General features: G+C 43.9%; 1 protein-coding gene across 1 annotated transcript in view; it reads right to left on the bottom strand.

The window, feature by feature from the left end:
• Positions 1–21,684, bottom strand: part of ITGA8 (integrin subunit alpha 8) — a 272,754-nt gene that overhangs the window by 28,515 nt on the left and 222,555 nt on the right. Inside the window, exons 27-28 of the mRNA XM_004712640.2 lie at positions 9,088–9,216; positions 979–1,092 (exon numbers count right to left, since the gene is read on the bottom strand). Coding sequence (XP_004712697.2) covers positions 979–1,092; positions 9,088–9,216 — 243 coding nt within the window. The remainder of the gene's footprint in view (positions 1–978; positions 1,093–9,087; positions 9,217–21,684) is intronic.

Here is a 21,684-nt window from a genome sequence, read left to right on the forward strand (position 1 = left end):
GTTTTAATTTTATTTGGTTTAAAAGTGAGAGAGAGAGGGAGAGAGAGATCTCAATTAATAAGGCCATAGCCAAGCAGTATCATTTAAATACAAAGTTGTTTTCAAAGGGAAATTTCCATTTTCTTACTCTCAAGAGACATTTAATGTTTAAACTCTCACCACACAGGAGCTTTGGAAGCACTCGCTAATTGTACAGTTCTGTAAAGAGCAGCAGCCGTGGATCATGTCTTTAAGCTTTAGTAGGGTGCCATGGCAGTGCAGAGACCAAAAACAGCGAAACCCAAACAGCAAGTGAGCGACAAATCACACATACGGAGAAATGAACTGGGACTCTGTCCTGATTAGAAGCCTGGCTGGGCCAACTTACAAGAGTGTTATTCTCGGATAATATTCCCTTTCCCTTCTAAACGGATTTCTAGTTTTATTGTTCTGGGCACAGATCTTGAATTGTGTTCTGGTTTTCCTCATGCTTGATGGAATCCTCTCATTAACTGCTATTGACTTAAGATCTACTATACCAGGATCTGGTTGTGCAACGGTTAAGCACACGCGGCTAGCAGAAAGGTTGGTAGTTCACACCCACCCCGCGTCTCTATGAGAGAACAACCTGGAGATCTGGTCCCTTAAAGCTGACAGCCTAGGGAATCCCATGGCCCAGTTCTGTGTGGGAAAGGGCTTCATGGATCCAACAACAGGTGTCCTACAACTGGGTGCAGAGTAGTGAACTCAGGGGAGCTGTTTGGTACGTTACTGCCTTGGGAACTCAGAATATTTTAATTATCATCACCCGATGGAAAGTTGACCAGTTGATCTTAGTGTAGCTCTTACACACACACACACACACACACACACACACACACACACACACTCTCTCTCTCTCTCTCTTCTCTTTAAGAGAGTGTGTGTATAAAAAAAAAAAACACCCCTTCGACTGAGTCTGTAGGGAACGGCTTCATGTCCATTCGTTGGTTTTGTTACCTGGAGGAATGTTTGGGCCCATAACCGTGATCGGATTTTCAAGACTGCACTTTCTCCTCCTTCCAGTCGTCCCACCACACAGGAGATTTGTAAGCACGCAATGTTTGTACAGTTCTGTAAAGAGCAACAGCAGCAGATCAGTGTCTCTAAGCTCTGGTAGGGTACTAAGACTCGGGTAAACACATTCACATTCTATTTCCTCCGAAGTCATTTCCTAAGCACTAAGTAATTCATTTCAATAAAGAAAAATTGTGAAGCTTTGTTAAAATGGAGCTTACTAGGCATCGGCTAACCATTGATGGAAACAAAGTTCATATCCTTTGCTTGGTTTTACATAAATTTAATCTGGCTTCAGTGACATTTAGCCCACAGATTTCTAGGATTAATTTGACTGAAACGATGGGATAAGTGTCTATACAGTCTCATGGTTCCATCAATGGGCCTTATACCACCTTCACCCCCCATATATACAAAGAGTTATTAATGTAAATGGATACAAACAGCTTAAACACTCAAAATCACTGCCATTGACTTGATTCCAATTCATAGCCACCAGATAGGACAAATTAGAACTGGCTCCGTGCGTTTTGAAGACTGTAACTCTCTATGGAAATAGAAAACCTTATCTTTCTCCTGCAGAACAGGTGGTGTTTTCAAACTGTTGACTTGAGGTTAGCAGCCCAACATGTAACTCATTACTCCACTAAGGCTCCTTAGCAACAGCTGTAACTTCCAAATAAGCTGCTAGAGATCATTCATGTGATATATGTTAATCAAGACCTAATTATGATTGTGGTGAAATATAATGAGAACTTTTCTGAAAGGAAGAAGCCACTGAAAAGCTAGGAGAGTTGAAGTTGGTAGTTGTGACCGTTGGGATTTTGTGCCTGGAGCATGGGCAGAAATGCTCACTGCTCTGTATTTTGTGTCATGCATGACAACTTTCTGTTTCCCTGGACTCCAGATAGACCCACTGTGAGCCACTCATCCCACCCTCTGGAAGCAAAAGGGAGTTTTGGTAAACTTCCTGGAGACAGTGCTTCCAGTTAGCTAGTTCTGATGGATGGTTTTGGAGAAGGTGATGCTTGGAGTTAAACTTGAAGGGTGAGAAAGCGTGACTGATAGAGTAGGCTTACTGGGACATGGCTCTTGGGAAAGTGGAAGGAAGGGAACAGACGGTGGGAGGTGCCTAATAAACAGATTGAAATAAGATAGGGAACAGACAGTCCAGGTGGCGCAGACTCTTCCTATTTATGTTAAGGAATTCAGGCTTTGCTCTATAGGCACTGGGGAACCTGTAAAACTGTGAAAACAAGGAATGTGAACGGGTTTGTATTTTGGAGGATGGAAGGAGAAAGAATGAAGAGAGAAGAACGGGGTGTAAGGAGGAGAATGAGACTATTTAAAAGTCCAAATGGGAACTAATGGGGACCTGAACTCAGGCAGGGAGAAGTGAGAGAATAAAGTGGATTTGAGATATTTGGGAGGTAGAATAGATGCATGGTGACTAATGGGAAATTGGGATGAGAAAGTGCGAGGCATGGAGAAGGCTCTCTGGCGTGGGGAACTGGGTAGGTGAGGCCTGATATTACTGAGCTTGGGAATTCCTGAGAAACAGCATAATTTGTTGCAGGGAAGGGTGAGTGGAGGGATGGGGGAAAAGGGTAGGAACAAAGTTTAGGTATGTTGAGATGGGGTGACTCTAGGAATCAAGATGAGTGGGTCCTTCAAGTGAAAAATGCAAGAGGGAAGAGGTAGGATGTCAGGGAAGTCCTTGGGTGGTGTACATGGTTAACATGCTTGGCTACTCTCTGAAAGGTTGGAGGTTCAAATCCACCCAGAAGCCCCTTGGAAGAAAAACCTAGAGATTTACTTGTGAAAATCCGTCATTGACAATCCTATGGAGTACAGTTCCCCTCTGATTCAAGTGGGGTTGCCAGGGGTCAGAGTCAATGCAAGGACAGTGGTGCAGGTGGAAAGACAAAAGGAACCCAGGAATGGCTGGAGTTAAGGTCCCAGCAGACATTCCCTAGGGAAAGAACAACTGATGGGGAAGAAGAGAAGGGATTGAAGTGGAATCTTGAAGAACAGTGTGAAAGGGGCCCGTCAAAAGGTAGGAAGAGAGCCAGGAGAAGTCAAGGAGCATGAGCATTTCAGTACTACCAAATGCTGAAGAGTGGTTTGGAGAGACTGCTGTGAGCTGAGCAGTGATGGTGATGTGGGGAAATCTTGGAGAAGGAGAGATGGGGTGACAACTGCAAAAGCAGCAGATGCACAAGATGATAAGGGAGAAGACCCTTACAACTGGTTCCAGTGCAACTTGGAAATTATGATCCCAACACAGGATGTATTTCGAAATCCCTAATCAGAAAGCAATTCAGTAAGTTGTTTTTACCTAAACAAAAACTGTAGGAGATCATATTTTGCTTTTGGTTTTAGGATAAACTTTGCATAATCATTCTATATCCAGAACTGTTTTGACTCAAGGACATGGAGAACTGTATGATTTGCAGTTTTTGAATCAATAAGAGGAAGAGAATAAAAAAAGTTAACACAATCAGATATACAAATCAAGCTTGCCTGGGCCCTCATCTGCAAGTTATAAGTTTCTATTAATATCCAGAAGTTAAAAATTATCTTGCATTAAAAATATTTAATGAGAAAGACTGGAAGGAAAAGTTTTGAGTGGAGGACAAACACAATGCATGTAATTAACAAAACAAAATAAGAAAACACAAGCATATCCATCTCTATCTCCCACAGAGGGGTCACAGGGAAAGAATTAGTCAACCAGGGCATAGTAAAGCATCAATGAAACACAATATTTCTCTGGTTCCTTCAGGCTTCCTCACCCCCCCTCTATCATGACCCCAGTGACGCCTCTCACTTTGGACTAGACTGGAGCGTGTGCACAGGTACAGATAAGAGGTAAGAGCTCACGACACATGGAACCCAGGAGCAGGAATGGGAGTAGTGATACCAGAAGGGTAGGGGGAAGGTGGGGAAAGGAGAGGAAGAAGGGGGAACCTAGCATATTGATCAACACACAACCACACACACCCCTCCAGGGGGAAGAACAACAGAAACAGTGTGAGATATGAAAATAATAATAATTTATAATCTATCAAGGGGTCATGAGGGTGCAGGGGAAAAAGAAGAACTGATACCAAGGGCTCAATAGAAAGTAAATGTCTAGAAAAGAATGATGGCAGCATATGTACAAATATGCCTGATGCAATTGATATATGGATTTTAATAAGACTTATAAGAGCCCCCAATAAAATGATAAAAAAATAATAATATCCATCTCTAGCACTTCAGTGTCTTCAGGTGGTACTCACTGAAGAGGAAATTGAGAAGCATATTTGAACTTTGATGTCATAACATATTAAAAGTCCCTAGATGTTTGGACACTGATTACCCAGAGAACTTTTCCCATCTGCATATTCGTACTCTATAAATGTCAACCATTGTTTTCTATTGTTTCTCCTGCAAACTTTTTTTTTATCAAAGAGACACACTGCTGGGATATGCATGTATTTCATCCTTGTATTCGATCTTACTAATATGGAAGGAGTCCTGTGGTTAAGCACTCAGCTGCTAACCCAAAGGCCAATGGTTCAGATCCACCAATGGCTGATGTGTGAGAAAGATGTTACAGTCTATTCTCATAAAGAACAGTCTTGGAAACCCCAATGGGGGGCAATTCTGCCCTGTTTTATAGGGTCACTGATTGAAATAGACTGGATGACAACAGGCTTCTAGTAAGAATAATAATAAAAGGTTATGTGATGGGGCTCAGGAATTTTAGAATTATTATTAATTTGATTTTGCATTATCTTACTGTACTAGACTAAGATAAGTTATTAGAATTAATGGAGCTTAATAATTTTGGGGTTTATTTTAGTGATTTTTTTTTTTTATACAGGAGCCCATTGGAATAGTGGTTACACATTGGGCTGTGATCTGAAAGACCCTTAAGTTCAAAACCACCAGTTGCTCCATGGGAGAAAGATGGGGCTTTCTACTCCTATAAAGAGTGACAGTCTCAAAAACCCACAGGGGCAGTTCTACCCTGTCCTATGGGGTCAATATGAGTGGGCGTCAACTCAATGGCAGTGAGTGAGTAATGGAACAAAGGAACAGAACAGAAGTCATTTCAGTCCTTCCCAGGATTCCCACTGCAGTACCCTATTTGTATTTCTCAAAAGCAACATGCATTCTCTGTATCATCTGATGTCTTAGATGTGGGGCTTTCTAAACAGAAATTATTGGGCCGAGAGCTCAAGGAGAAGTGGGGCCTGGGGACAAGCAGCTTATGGGGGTCTTGAGACCCTGTCTGTACACCACATCTATGGTCTATAAAGCAGGAGTGGTGGTTGGTTGTTGGTAGGTATGGTGTGGAGTGGGATTTTAAAACACTGCCTTCCTATGACAAAGCCGAAAGACCCACTGACTTCCCCAAAGGCTTTTCTAGAAGCCACAGTCTCTATGGGAGGAGACTGCCAGGTTTTCTTCCGAGGAGCCATGGGGTAGTTTTCAAACTGCCAACATTTTGTGCCACCAGGCCTGGATGAAAATTCCATAGAGGAGCATCTTAGGGATTTCTCATTTCATTTTGGTGTAGGCAGTCAGGTGATCAAGACCAGAGGAGGAAGATTAGAAAAAATATAATCTGGAAGCACCTGAGGGACTCTGAAAGGTTCAGAATTCTGGAGTGGGTGATGCTCATGGAACAGAACCAGTTGCCCTCGAGGAAACTTCCAAGCATGGTAGCGCCACGTACATACGAGTAGGACTGTGTTCTACTGGGTTCTCAATGGCTGATATTTTGGAAGTATTTTGCCAGATTTTTCTTCTGAGTCACTTTTGAGTGCACTAGAAACCCCAAATAGGCAGCTGAGCAAGTTTGCATAACCCAGAGACTCTCCTAGAATAGAAAGTGCTCTCGTAGAACCAGCATATCTGCTTTCTAAGATTTTGCTCCTGTGACTGCTGGCATGAATGGAGCCTGAAGTTAACAGTGTAGTTCTGAAGGGTTGGGCAAGCTTTCTTATTTATTTTTACTTTCCAGTAGAATCATCTCCACTTCTCTACGAATGTCTCTTTGGCCTGGGGCAAATAGTATCACGGCAGTTATTTGGATATTAGGACATCTGATTCACCACACAGTTGGTTCTCTGGCTTGGCCTGTGTCTGTCTTCATTTATTAGAACCTACCTGTCCTCCCCTCAGCACATGCATGTGCCCACCCCCCCCACCCCCACCCTCTCCCACACACATTTGTTGCTGGAGCTTTAGTTGATGGGGCAAACAATTGTTTAATATTTACATCTCCATTCTAAATATTTTCTATTGCAAATTCTTTCTAGCCTTCCTTTTTTATGTTTTGAGAGTTCAATGTATTATTATTATTCCGTTCAGTGCACTGGTTAAGCACAGGACTGCTAGGCTGGCTGTTGGAACCCAGCGGTTCTAGGGGAGAGAGGCCAGACATTCTTCTTGGAGAAAGGGTACAGCCTAGAAAACTGTCCAGAGCAGCTCTGCGCTGACACGTGGGGTCACTATGAGCTGGATTTGATTTGACAGCACCCACAGCCTCAGTCCACACAAAGCCAAAGTCAGGAGTAGGATTTCTCAAGTGTCACTTTACACCATCTAGAATTCTTTCCATTTCATACTTGGCTGGAGTGACTACATCTCCGAAAGCATGCTGGCACCTTGTCATCAGAGCTACTGCAGTGAGTCCACAGGTGGGGCGCTTCGTGAATTTAGTCATTACTGATGCTTGTCTTTCAAACTGCGTGATAGATCATTAGAATAGGATTTAGTATTCGTGTCATCAGGAGTGACTTCGAGAGGTCACGCTGTACAATGTCTCTGAAAATGAGTACCTCTGCCATTGACACATTTGTCTGAGCACAGCACCATGCCGTACACCGTGGAAGCAATGGCGAGCAGACTAAGCGTTGCCCCTGCCCGGCTGAGCTTGCTGGTGCTGGGCAGGTGGGAAGAAGGCTCTAGGTTGAGCCTCGGAGGGCTTCCCGATTTGGGGGATGAGCACTGTTCTTGACAGTGCCAGAAGCGTGGGCTTGGGGGGTTAATGGCTCTCACTCTGCTGCACCCTGGGAGGAACCACAGAGTCCTCCTTGCTCAGGGGCTTCTCCCAGGTCTGCTTCCGCTTGCTCTTCTTTGTTCCCTCCTCGGTCCCTCCCACGGCTTCATGTTCCAGGTGTCCCTTCTGTCTTTCTGTTTTCAATTGGCAGCACTGGACTTGTCCTTTTGGCTTCACAAGGTCTTGCTTTTCCAATTGCTTTTCCCACTGAAGCTTCGGGGCAGGAAACATTGGTTCTTCCCCTGAACCCCTCACCCCCACCCTCCACTGCCCCAGGCACTGGGAGCAGCCGCCCTCATTCTGTTCCCAGCCCTAATGCACACCTCCTTTGTGTGCGAAGGGAACGTGGTTTTGGAGATAACCCCTGGCCACTTCTTTGTAGCGAGAGAGCGTGTTCATAATCTCACACCCAGGACGCAGGCTCTTCATTACCCAGGGCTGTGGTTGGGTGTCCAGTCTGTTCTGATTCTTACTGACCCCATGCGGCACAGTAACACTGCAGGTACGGTTTTCATGGTTTAATCTTTCTGGGAGCAGAATTTATCTAGAGCTAGAGTAACAGAAATCCTGTGAGTGGGTAACTTTAAAGAACAGAACCCATTTTCTCACCAAAAGCATTTTCAACCGTCAACATTTCTGGCAACATTCAGTAATGACATTGGAAGTCTCCCCTACCCCTCCGGATTCTTTCCAAGCCATCATCAGAATTGCTCCTAATGTCTGTAATTCTACCAACAGTTTCTGCAAGGCATCTAGGATTTTACTATCAAGTGAAAAAAAATATTCCTCTAGCCTCTCTGTTTCCCAATTCCAAAGCTCTCCCCACCTTTTTAGTACTTACTGAAGCATCACCCTTCTCCCTGGTACCCAGTTCCAAACAGGGTCATGTTTACAGGAGCAGGGGTTAGGATTTCAACAGAGTTCCCGTCACACAATGAGGTCGGCTGAACGCTGACTTGGACTCTGTGCCCTCATCCCATGGCTAAGCAACGACTGTTCATGGGAGGAGATCCAGAAATAGGGTTAAGAGACTTGAATTGAAAACATTCATAAATGATGTCCACAGTTTTGGCAAAGGATGAGTAAATCCAGGCTAGAATACTCTAAGTGGCTTTACTAAGTCTCCGAGGGTCCTTAAACGTTTCCTTTCACCTCTTCTGGAGGAGCAAAGGACTCTGGGGCTCATCGACAGCTGACCTGCTGAACAAGGAGTGCTTCTGTAAACTCACTGTAAACTCTCCCAAGCTTCGTGTCTGGGGATGAGCTGCTAATGGAGCCCTGGTGGTCTTGAAATGGATTCAAGGCTACAGTTTACATTTTTATCAGTACTTTTCCAATGTGGCTTCCGTGGAGGTTCCTCACTGCCAAGGAGTTCAAACCTACAGGACATCTTGATCCTATAGGACATCATTACGACCCTATAGGACAGGATAGAACTGCCCCTGTGGGTCTATGAGACTGTAACTCTTTACAGGCTCCAAAAACCTTATCCTTGTCCTACAGAGGAACTGGTGGCTTTGAACTCCCAACCCTAGGGTTAGCAGTCTAACTGGTAACACTGTGCTACCAGGGTTTCTTCCCGTGGATGTTTAGAGGAGTGCAAAAGTTCCATTGTGCATACTCCTTAGTTCCTGCCTCACAGCCTATGCTGCTTATAAACATGTCTGGCAGAGCTGTGCACTGGAGGAGACTGGAAAACAATACAGATATCAGAGCCACCTTTGCTTGGGACTTCTGTCCACACCAACATCACTGCTCATCCCCTCTGCACCTTAGGATGCAGTAAAGTTGCCATCGGGTCCATGGTGCCTCCAGCTGTGTCAGAGTGGAGCTGTGCTTGTAAGATTTTCAGAGCTGGGACCCTCTGCAAGCAGATGGCCAGAGTGTTCTTCTGAGGTGTCTCTCAGTGGGGTTGGACCAAAAACTCTGTGGTAAGCAGAGGAGCGTCTAACCCTCTGTGCCACTCAGGGATGGCACACGGGGGGACAACTCACCAGTATTTTTGCAGGGCTTTGTCTGTGGAGCTCCACCACAGGTGCATCCCTCTTCCTGAGGAGGCGAGGAATAGTTGAGTTCTGCAAAAAGGCGCTAAGCTCTGGGGTGTCCTCTGGGGAGGCTGCAGGCTGCAAACAGAGAGAAAGGAGACATCACACACAGTGACACTGTCCGATGTAATCTTTCCGTGGCCCTTGAACACTAGGCAATAGCTATGCTCCGAAGTGAATGTGATTTGCCTGAGAATCCAGGTAAGCTCTGATTTATCAGCAGCACATGAGTGGCAAGATGGATGCACCTCCGCTCTCCAATGATAGGAGAATTCCAGCTGCCTGGAGAACGTGTTCCTGGTAAGCTCATTTTGTAAGGCTAAGACTTTAAGCAGAAGTAATTTCCCCGGAGAGGAAAGGATAGACTATGTGGAGGCACTGTTTCAGGCAGGAATCATTTTTCTCAAGTTACTGCCTTCTCATTACAGGTGTGCCTCGTTTTATCAAGTTTTGTCTTACTGTGCTTTGCAGGCACTACCTTTCTTTGTTTGCTTTTTGTTTTAAGCATATTGGTGGCTCGTGGCAACCCGGAGTCGAGCTAGTCTATTGGTGGCATCTTTCCAACAGTGTGTGCTCACTGTGTGTCGCTGTGCCACATTTTGCTCATGGACAGACTATTGCAAACTATAGTGCACATGATAGAGCGCAGTGCGATGTTAAAAATAACTCATATATGCACTGAGAACCCCAAAAGCCAGGTGATGCACTTCAGTGTGGTGGTCTGGAATCAAGCCAGTAATATCTCATATATATCAAACAAAAAGAAAAATAAACAGTTATCTGGTCAGTTCTAATCCATGAAGACTCCACAAGTGTGTCAGAGTAGACCTGTGCACAACTGGGTTTGCAGTGACTCATGTTTTGGGAGTAGATTAGCAGGCCTTTCTTCTGAGCACCTCTGGGTAGACATGAGTCCCCCATCTTTCTGTTAGCAATGGAGTGTATTTGTCATTTGCATCCAGGGAATCTTGATTGTTTATTGTCGCTATTGGCAACTCATGGCAATCCCATGTGTGTCAGAATAGACGTGGGCTCCAGGGGGTTTCCAACGGCTGATTTGGGGAACCTAGATTTCTAGGCCTTCCTTTGGTGGTTCCTCTGGGTGGACTTGAACTTCCACACCTTTGATTAACAGCCCAAAGCATCACTACTTGCCCCCCAGGGAACTCTCACCATATACTGGGGTCAGTTACAATGAGGAGCACCAGGTGTGGGGAGAGGGATCTTGAGGTGGTAAATAAAAAAAGGGAGCATTGTGAAACCCTGAGGAAAAAACCAAATAGGGCCGAGGAGCAGCTTTTGGGAAGTCTGAGCACCATGTTTCTGAACTTGTAAGACCATTTCCCTCGGAAGAACAGGGTGATGGACACAACTTTTCCAGAGCATGCTACAAGGACATTGAGCTGGCACAGGGTTATTTTCAATCCTGAGTAGTTTTTCAAGTATTCCAGAACTTGTGATTTTTATCTCGGGCCCTGGGTTGGGTTTATCTGAAGATTAAACAAATATTTTGAGCGTTCCTAATAAGAGACACATAATATTCCATTAGCATTCATTTGTTCCATCAAAGCCACTCAGGTTTACATTTAGACCAGCTGACGAGAGAGGCCTGCTGAGAAGCATGCCTACTTTTATACAGTTTCTCTTTGTAGTCATAGGGGTAAAAGCAACAGGCTCCTCTCTGTGGAATGAAGATGAAAATTCCTACATGGCAGATGTGGGACACATCACAAAAGGTGAAACAATAACGTGCAGCATGTCCTAAGGACTTAGAGAAATGTGTTTGGCAAACGGAAGGATGAAGTCCAGACGCCTTAGAATGACATGTGCAATTCTCTTGGCTCTGGTTCTTGCCTGCCTCTTCAGCTTCATTTCTCAAGGTCTGAATAGCACCAGGCTGATCCTCCAGCCTCTGTCTGAGGTTCAGTGTGTTTGCTCTGTTCCCCATCAGTGCTTATTAAGCCGGTCTGGTTGTTCAGAGACACACGTAAAATGGCAAGTGTTGACTCTAGTGGACCATGCCAGGAAACATCCGATGGGAGGGGGCTATTCAGGAAAGTGGGTTTCTGCAGCAGCCTCGATAGAAAATGTTTCAAACGAAGGTAGCAACTAGCAATGTGCAATGCTGCAGAGAAAACAGGCTGAAGACTGTTGGCATCACCAGATGTGTCACTTAGGAAAGGATGATGCCTTCCCAGAGCAAGGGTTTGGTAGAGGTGGAACTCAGGCTGGTAAAGAATGAATGGGTTTTCTCAAATAGATGATTCGTTGAAAAAGTGTGAAATTAAATGCTGATTTCATTCTCCGTTTGAAGTGAGTCTCAATGGCTCGGAGATACGCGGCAACCTTGCCCTTCAAATAGGAAAACACCAAAATAAAACAGATCTGTTCTTAGAAGCATCGTTTTTATCAGAGGAAAATATATCGTAACCTGAAACATTTTCTTCTGCAGAGTGGCTGGCGGTTTCAAACTGCTTTTGCACATATTAGGAGACTTCAAAAGGTTCATTGAAGAAATTCCATTCTCTTTTAATTTCACCTTTCCATGAGATTTTTGAAAAATGTATCAGGAGATATAATTTTATCATGAACATTTAGTATTTTTTAATATGAGGAAAAAAATTCAAAGAACAAAAGAGAAGTACAAGGTATGGGTCACAAATTGTTGTTGGTCGCTGCTGAGCCAATTGTCTACTCAAAGCTGAACTGCCCCAGCTAGTTTTATCAGCTGTAATCTTTATGAGAACAGATCTCCAACCCTTTTCCCCCATAGAAACGCAGAGTAGGATTGAACTGCCACACTTCGGGTTAGCATCAAACTTCACCATTGAGCTACCGGGCCTCCAAGGATACCTAAGTTATAAATGGAAGGGTGGGAGGCCCATTCCTGGATAGGATGTTCATTTATTTTGAGGGTAGGGAAAGGTAACCTTTATAGAATCCAGAGGGGGCGGGGAACATTAGAAAAGTAGTTAAAGATACAGGAGGGAGGATAATTAACACAGCAAGTTTAAATCTAGATCTAGAAGAAGTCTCCCTTTGAATGTGTTAGAACGAGGCAGAGGATGGGGCGCAGGGGGCGATGGAGCTCTGATGGTACCGTGATGACATTGGAGCTCCTTTCGAAGGAAGAGAGATGAGGATGTCTCCTCTCATTGGGAAACCCACCCACAGGGGCCGTTCGAGCCAGCCCTGTGGGGTCACTATGAGTGAGAGTCGGCTCATTGATTTGTTTTTTTGTTTGTTTGTTTGGGGATGCGAGGATCGGACAGGGGATGGATTTTTGAAACTGTGCTTGCTTTGAGGTCACCTGCTAATGATAGTCTTAGAGATTGGGCAGAAGGTACAGGAGTAATGCGTTCTCCAGGTCTCAATGAAGAGGATGGGGAGAAGAAACAATCACCATGACAAACGATGGACCGCCCAGGTTAGTCGCTCTGACTGCCCAGCAAGCACTCACCAGCGTCATTCTGTAGGGACAGCAGTAGGTTGAGAGGTGGAGAAGGCGGACTGAACCACAAAGGGCAGAATTTTCAGGGAACATACTTAGAAGGACAGAGGAGAAGGGAGGTTAAGGTGGTTTAAAAGGACTATCTCAAGGAACACCTCAGAGAGATGAGATGGCCCAAAGTTGTGCTGAGTGAGGTAGGTTAACGTACCAAGATAGGTAAGATCTAGTGTGGGGAGAATATGAGAACATCATTACAATAAAAACTCACTGCCATTGTACTGATTCCAACCCATTGTAATCCTATACAGGGTTTCTGAGCCTATACACATTTACTGGAGCGGGCAGCCTCATCTTTCTCCTCCTGGGTGGCTGTTGAGATTGAACCATTGACCTTATGATTCGCAGTCCAAAGCTTACCCACCAGTGCCCCCAGGCCTTTTATAATAATAGGAGATTGTACTAGAAGAGATAGGATGTGTTTTTCAGAGGCAAGGTAGTTAAAGCCAATGCTAAAGACCAGTGGGCAAAACACCAGCATGATGAAGTGCAGCGATGTGGTGAGGACTTCAATGGAGTTAGCCTGCTAACATCTCCAGAGCAAGGCCAGGCCCTATGGTGGAGAGCAGCCATATCAGCCAGAAGGATGTCCAAGGGTGTTTAATGATAAAGAATGTGCTAGATAAGCATACGACATACCATTCAGAATTGTGGAAATCTCCAAAGTTCTTCCCTGTGTTTCCATCTAACCTACAGGATGTTTTGCTTTGAAATTTATCGCGTATCATTTTCTTTTTGTACATGAGTTGCTGAGAAGTATGTCACTTAGGCTGACTCGATGGTTAACCAAACTACAGGAAAAAGATCCTGGAAAGACTAGGAAGTGATTATTTATTCCCAAGATTATAGCTGCTGCTGCTGCTGTTGCTATCAGAAGCAATGGTAACATAATACCTTAAAGAGAAGGGCATTATTTGTTCTCCAAAACAGAGGGAATTCTATTGGGGCGGCCCCTGCATATCATCACTCACAAATATTTACAACTGGTTACTCAGGAAAACACAATTTGTGCTTAGTGCAAGAGAATGTGAGCCCCATGGGCAGCAAGGAGAGGGGTTGATTGATAGAATATGTTTCTTTCTTTAGTAGTGCCCGTTCACGCTTAAGAAATGTTGCCAGGGGGAACAGGGCACTAACCCACCCAAGGGGAGGGTATTGTTTATATCTCCACAGGGAAAAAGGGATCAGACTTGGTGCTCCAAGAGATGAAGATAACATATTGGTATGAAGCTGGGAACCAATAGAGAGATCTGAGGGGCTGACCCCAATCCCCACTACATGGACATCCCCTCTCCCCCCAGAATTCACTTCAGAGGACAGCACTGAAGCTACAGCTCTGGGAGAGGGACATGTCTGATCAGAGCATGCAGGAGCAAACAGGGGGAGGGAGAGAGAGTGGAGCACATCCTGGCCCACCAAGCCCTGAGGACAATATTCCTACTCAGAGCAGCCAATCCACAGAGATGACCATAGGGCCGGCACCACAAGACAAAACATCCCTCACTGACCCATAGTGTACAACACTGGAGACACAGTGCAGGAACTGTGCCAGATCTGACCCCACCACACAGGGAAAACACTAAGGATGTGCAACAGAACAGCAGGGGGAGCAGAGCAATGAAGTCCCAGGGGGGATACCAAAAATAGACTTTGGGGCCAGCGCATGGTACCCCATCAGACTGTACTGGAAAACACTCTGAAAGGTCAAAAAACAGACCTTGAACTATTTATAGGCTTTTCTTTTTGTTGTTATTTTATTTTCTTTTGTTGCTTTGTTTTGCTCTGTCTTTTTTTGTGTGCATATGATTATCTCTGCATGTCTATCTAGTTAAGCCAGGTGGATAAACAATCTGGAAGATAAAACAAGGGGACCTACAGTTCCGGGGGGCCACAGGAGGGGGAGGTGAGGGAAAGGAAGTGGGTGTTAACAAACCCAGGGACAAGGGAACAACAAGTGGTCCAAAATCAATGGCAAGGAGGGTGTAGGAGGCCTGGTAGGGCTTGATCAAGGGCAATGTAACCGAGAGGAATTACTGAAACCCAAATGAAGGCTGAACATGCTAGTGGGACAAGAGGAAAGTAAAAGGAAATAGAGGAAAGAGCTAGGAGGCAAAGCGCATTTACACAGGTCTAAATACATATACATATGTAAACATGTTTATATATGATGATGGTGAAATAGATCTATGTAAATATATTTATAGGTTTAGTATTAAGGTAGCAGATGGACATTGGGCCTCCCATCAAGGTCTTCCTCAACACAAGAATACTTTGTTCTATTAAACTGGCATTCCATGATGCTCACCCTCCTGACACTATCGCTGAAGACAAACAGGTGCATAAGCAAATGTGGTGAGGAAAGCTGATGGTGCTCAGCTATCAAAAGATACAGCATCTGGGGTCTTAAAGGCTTGAAGATAAACAAATGGCCATCTGTCTCAGAAGCAACAAAGCCCACATGGAAGAAGCACACCAGCCGTGTTATCATGAGGTGTCGACAGGATCAGGTATCAGGCATCAAAGACCCAGAACAAAAATTATATTATTATGAATGAGGGAGAGTTCAGAGTGGAGACCAAAGCCCATCTGTAGGCAACTGGGCATCCCCTTACAGAAGGGTCACGGGGAGGAGATGAGCCAGTCAGGTGCAGTATAGCACCCATGAAACATACAACTTTCTTCTAGTTCTTTAATGCTTCCTTCCCACCACTATTATGACCCCAATTCTACCTTACAAATCTGGCTAGACCAGAGCATGTACACAGGAACAGATAAGAGCTAGAAACACAGGGAATCCAGGACAGATGAACCCCTCAGGATCAATATTGAGAGTAGCCATACCGGAAGGGGAAGGGGAAGGGGAAGGTGGGGGGAGAAAAGGGGAACCAATCACAATAATCATATATTTCCATAACTCTTCATCAATTTACTTTGGCATCATTGACTTTAAGATTAGCAGCACAAAGATTGAATTTATAGATTAAGGGATACTTTGTAGCCAGAGTGGGCAATATACTGGTAGTTAAAAATTGGTTACATGAAATAAGATTAAGGACATTGTGACACAAAAGTAATACACAGTATCTTTTCCTTGTTTGCAACTTGTCTTTGGACTTCAGGTATGCCTAGTGCACACAAGATGGTAGTCTGCTTTTATGGACCACTTTGTCTATAATTACATCGAAGTGGAGAAACCCCAGCAAGTCATTCTTCCATGTAACTTTCTTTAAAACACAAACTTTAAGGATTTGTATGGAGGGAAAAAAATCACTATTTTTTTCCTGATTTTCTATAAAGTTCAAGCAAACCATGCCCCAAAGAATTAATTCATTTCACTGATGATTTGAAGACTTTTAAAAAGTCTTTCAATATGGTGTTTTTACATTTCACAATAGCCAAAAGAAGATATCTCAACCAAAAAAATAAATAAATAAAACTCAAAGAACATCTTAAAAAGAACTTGAGGGAAAAGAAAGTTGTCTTTTTTTAAAAATAATTTTTGGGGGGCTCATACAACTCCTCATACTCCATACATACATCAATTGTGTAAAGCAAATGTGTACATCTGTTACCCTTATCATTCTCAAAACATTTGCTCTCCACGCAAACTCCTGACATCAACTCCTCATTCCCCTCTCCCCTCTCTCTCTTGAACCCTTGATAATTTATAAATTATTATTTTGTCATATCTTACACTGTCCGATGTCTCCCTTCACCCACTTTTCTGTTGTCTGTCCCCAAGGGAGGAGGTTATATGTAGATCCTTATAATCGGTTCCCCCTTTCTACCCACCCTGTCTCTACCCTCCTGGTGTTGCCACTCTCAGCACTGGTCCTGAAGGGATCATCTGCCCTGCATTCCCTGTGTTTCTAGTTTCTATCTGTACCATGTACATGCCCTGGTCTAGCCAGACTTGTAAGGTAGAATTGGGAACATGGTAGTGGGTGGGGAGGAAGCATTTAGGAACTAGAGGAAAGACTCTCATCGTTGCTACACTGCACCCTGACTGGCTGGTCTCTTCCCCGCGACCCTTTTGTAAGGGGATGTCCAAGAAAGTTGTCTTAGAGGTATGTCTTAGAGGTCTATTCAGTGGCTGCTAACTCAGCCTACAGAAACTTTAGACAGTAAGGAGTGAATACAATTCCTCCACGAGAGAAAGTATGCCCTGTCAGAGCGGGCAACATGGCAAACCGGAGAAGACCAAGGAGAGTTAGTGTCAGAACATGAGGCTTTGAGAAGAACAGTGGCCATTTCTCCTCAATCAGATTTTCTGAAATAATGAACAGCCAGATTTTTCCCTTAGGAAGAGTTGACGGTGGAAGCTGGAGTACTGAGAGGCAAGCAAAAGACATTGAATAATGTCTCAGTTATGGGGTAACTCATGGTGCAGTCTGTTCAAGAGCCTCAAGATAACTAAAAGAAACAAAAGAAATTGCCAATAAACGGAAAAGATATACGCATCAGTCTTCCTTTTATATCTTGATTTTAAGAGAGGTGTGTGTGTTGGAGGTGCCAGGGGGAGAGGGACTTTGAGAAAGTACAAGAAAGCACATGCATGAGACTGAGCTGGGAACCATTGCTCTGGGAATAATTGGTGTCTTTGTATTCTAAAGTAATGGGAACCAGATCGAGGCAGTTATAAGGGCAGAGGAACCTTAGTGCCACCCTGGATAGAGAGCTGGGTGCTAACAGAAAGGTCTGTAGTTCGAACTCACCAGCTGCTCTGTTGGAGAAAGATGCGGCAGTCTGTTTCCATAATGATTTCAGTCTGGGAAACCTACAGGGCACATTTGACTGTTTCGACAGGGAAGTTATGAGTCAGAATCAACTTGTTAGCAACAGATTTTCTTTGTTTTGTTTTTTTTGCTTATGAAAAAGAAAAATTATTCTTTTATAGATAAGACAAAGCGACTTGAATTTGCCAAGTCAAACCACTGTTCGTGGACCCACTGATAAAAACAAAAGAAACAAAAACTCTCTGCAGGACTCTGGTCCCTGAAGGATGGCTGTTTCTGTACTTCTGCCTTCCATGTTTGTGCTGTCTGGTTATAATTTGCACTTCCTGTGGGCTTGGCCCTGTTCAAGAATCTCGTTCTCAGTGGCGACGGCCTGCTTTCCATGACTCCAACACGGATTGTTTAAATAACGTTTCCCTTCTCCGAGTCCAGGCTCTTTCAGACCATTTTTACTTTGGATTTCTCTTTCTAGAATCCAGGCCAAAAACACTGCATGGAGATCTTAATGCAGGTAGAATTTCAGTACCCCATTTCTCTTCCCGTCCAGGTTGTGGTTCAGATTCCACAGCGTGTCCTTTCAGCCTCATACTTGGCTATGCATTACGGTCTTGTCATTAAAAGCAAAACAAAATAGAACAAGCAAAAAACCCTTTACGTTTGATCATTTTTTAGTACCTTAATAGATTTACCTTCCCCCCCTCTTTCTTTCTTAACGTCCTGTCCTCTAGAGATCACCATCTATTTGAATTATTCACCAAACCTTAGGATAAAGCCCACCCACATAAGAATATTGGCAATTTGAAATAATTATTTTACTGCCTTTACCTTAGTTGAGAAAGACTTAACTCAAGTTTAAAGTTTTACTCCAAGAAGGATCTGGAACAAATTAGGTTTAATGGATTGGTTGAAATGCTGTAGACAATTGAGTGTTTCAGAATGTTTTTGATGATATTAGGATGCGAAGAGATAGCCGTGTTAAAGCCTCTACCTCTGACCCGGACCGTGGCAGCCAAACCTTCATGGTTAAGCCTGTGGTTTATAGAAGGCAGACTTATGAGCTTGATGAAGCCCCCGTGCGAGGGGCAGAAAACCAAAGGCCTTTTCACTGGGAGGCAAAAGCCAGGGTGGGATGTGCTAAGGCATCGCCATGCCCCACGCTTGTTTGAGCTGACTGTTGGCTTCCTCAGATGTGATAACGGGTTGATATTTATTGAGTGCCAAGGTTTGCTCCAGTTAAACACTGCTGCAGCTCACACTGGTGTGTCCATACAACTACCAGTACCGATTGCATTGAGTCTGCTCTGATTTTTGGTGACCCCATGTATGTACAGTTGTGCTTCACAGGGCTTTAAATGGTTGCTTGAGGGGGGTGAGGGGTGGTCTCCAGACCTTTATTTCAATGTACCTTGTAGTAGACTCAAACTTATGGCCCTTCAGTTAGTGGCTGAATGTCTTAACTGTTTATGTCACTCAAAGCCCCTCCCCTCATCCTCATCCTCTCATGTTTGAAGAGTGTTGAAAAATCAGGGAGAGTGCATCCAAGTCATGCAAGGCAGCTGTTTAAATACAATCCACTGACTTCAGTCTTCGGTCCTCCATCCCCAATTCATGCTTTGCATTGGAACAATATGATGTAGACTTGGGTGAGAACCTTTGCCGATGCTTCCTAGAGCATCCCTTATGAAGGAAGTCTGTACCCCTCCTCAAAATGTAAGGACACTAGCATTAACTTAGTGGGATAACCAAACTGTACCAATTAATATTGTGAAAACAGAACTCCTGCGCAGGAATTGTTGACCTTTGATGTTTATGTGAGCAGGGACACATTTGGAATGCACACTGAATTGATAGATGGGTTGTATTTTAGGAAATTTTACATTAGATGTTTGACATTCAGAATGCATTTATCTTTAGAAATAGAATTTTAAATGGTTGTTTACTTCTCGGTGTGGCCCACACAAAAACAAAACAACATAAAACAAACAAAAAACAAACCTACTATTTGCAATTTTGAAAAACAAATTCAAGGGATGTTGTCATATAAGTAATATAAAAAAGGGAAAAATCATGATTCTAAATAAACTATATTACATGTTGATTGTTGCTGGTTTTAGGTGCCATTACGTCGGTTCTGGCTCCTAGTGACCCTCCTAAGACAGAAGGAAACACTGCCGGTCCTGTAGCATCCTCACCAGTGTTTTCCTGTTGCAGCCCTTGTATCAATCCTTCATGTCAAGGGCCTTCCGTTCACACTGCCCCTGTCGTTGACCAAACACGATAGACATCCTTCTCCAATGACTGATCTCTCCTGACAGTGTGTCCATAGTACGCGAGATGAAGTCTTGCCATCCAGGTCTCTAAGTAGCATTCTTAACTTTTTCAAGATAGATTTCTTTGTTCTTTTGGCAGTCCATGATACTTTCAATATTCTTTGCCAACAATGTCCAACTTTCACATGCATCGGAGGCAATGGGTACGATCATGGCTTGGGGCAGGTGCATCTTAGTCCTCCAAAGTAACACTTTATAGAGATTGTGTGCAGCAGATTTACCCAGTGCAGTGCATCATTCGATATCTTGACTGCTGCTACCATGGGCTTTGATTGTAGACATAAGCACGACAACATTCTTGTCAACTTCAATAATTTCTCCATTTATTATGATGTTAGCGATTGGTCCAGTTGTGAGGAGTTGGGACTTCTTTATATTGTGTGGTAATCCATTGTGAAGGCTGTAATCCTTGATCTTCATCAGCAAGTGCTTCAAGTCCTCTTTATTTTCAGCAAGCAAGGTTGTGTTGGCTGCATATCACTGGTTGTTAATAAGTCTTCCTACAATCCTAATGTCACATTTTTCTTCATATAACCCAGCTTCTCTGATGATTTTCTCAGCATACAGTTTGAATAAGTATAGCGAGAGGATGCACAATGGCAGGGGCAGGGGGATGCAAATGGAGTGCGAGAGGAGCAAAGTAGCCAAGTCCCCAAGGAATCGTGAAAATAGACTCCTGACTTGGGGGACAGGGCTTGGCATCTCATCAGACCCAATTGAAAAACACTCATAAGGGTCAGCAGACAGACCTGGAACTGTCTATTTCTTTTTCTTTTGCCCTATGTCTATCTATATAAGATAGGCTGGACAAACAATCCTGAGGAGAAAACTACAGGACAGCGGTTCTGGAGGGACATGGGAGAGGAGGGACAGGGGGAATCCAACACACTTAGGAATAAGGGAACAGCAAGAGATTTAAAATTGATGGTGAGGAGGGCGTGTAATACCTGGTGGAGTTTGATCCAGGGCAATGTATCCAAAAGGAATTCCTGAGATCTGACTGGAGGGTAAGCATGATAGTGGGGCAGGAGGAAGGTGAAAGGAAATAAGTAGGAGGCAAAAGCTATTTATAGAGGTATAGGTATAGGCATGTATGTATGTAAATATATTAATTTATAATGAAATGGATAGAGGCCAATGTACATATATTTATATGTTAAGTATTAAGACAGCAGACCGACTTTGGGCCTCTACTGAAGGCCTCCCTTAACACAAGAATTCTTTATTCTAATAACGTGGCACTCTTTAATACTCATCTTCCCAACATGATCGCTGAAGACAAAATGAGTTCATAAGCAAATGTGGTGAAGAAAGTGGATGGTATAGAAATATATAGCATCTGGTGTGTTAAAGGCTTGAAGTTAAACAAACAGCCCTCTAGCAGGGAATCAAATAAGCCCACAAGGAAGAAGCACAGCAGTCCCTGTGATCATGAGATATCAATGAGATCAGATATCCGGTATCAAAAGATCCCAACCAATTATATGATGTGAAAGAAGGGGATTGGAGTGGAGACCCACAGCCCATCTGTAGACAATTGGACATTCCCCCACAGGAGGGTTACAAGGAAGGGACGATTCAGCCAGGGTGCAGTATAGCACTGATGAAACACACATCATTCCTCTAGTTCTTGAATTGGTTGGTACAGATAAGAGCTCTCGACACATGGAATGCAGAACCTACAAAACCCTCAGCAACAGTAGTGGGAGTAGTGATATCAGGAGGGGAGAATGCTGGGGCAGGTTTGGTGGGGGGCGCAGAAAGGAGGAACCAACCACTCCCAGGGTGATGAATAACAGAAATGTGGGTGAAAGGAGACAACGGACAGTGTAAAACATGAAATAACAATACTATGTAATTGATCAAGAATTCACAAGGGTGGGGAGAAGGGAAAAAAGAGCTGATACCAAGGACTCATGTAGAGAGAAAATGTTTTAGAAATGTTGATGGCAACATATGTACAAGTGTGCTT

The sequence above is a fragment of the Echinops telfairi genome, unplaced genomic scaffold (genome assembly GCF_000313985.2).
Source record: "Echinops telfairi isolate 266 unplaced genomic scaffold, ASM31398v2 ScPeMD7_7473;HRSCAF=8511, whole genome shotgun sequence".
Lineage (NCBI taxonomy): Eukaryota > Metazoa > Chordata > Mammalia > Afrosoricida > Tenrecidae > Echinops > Echinops telfairi.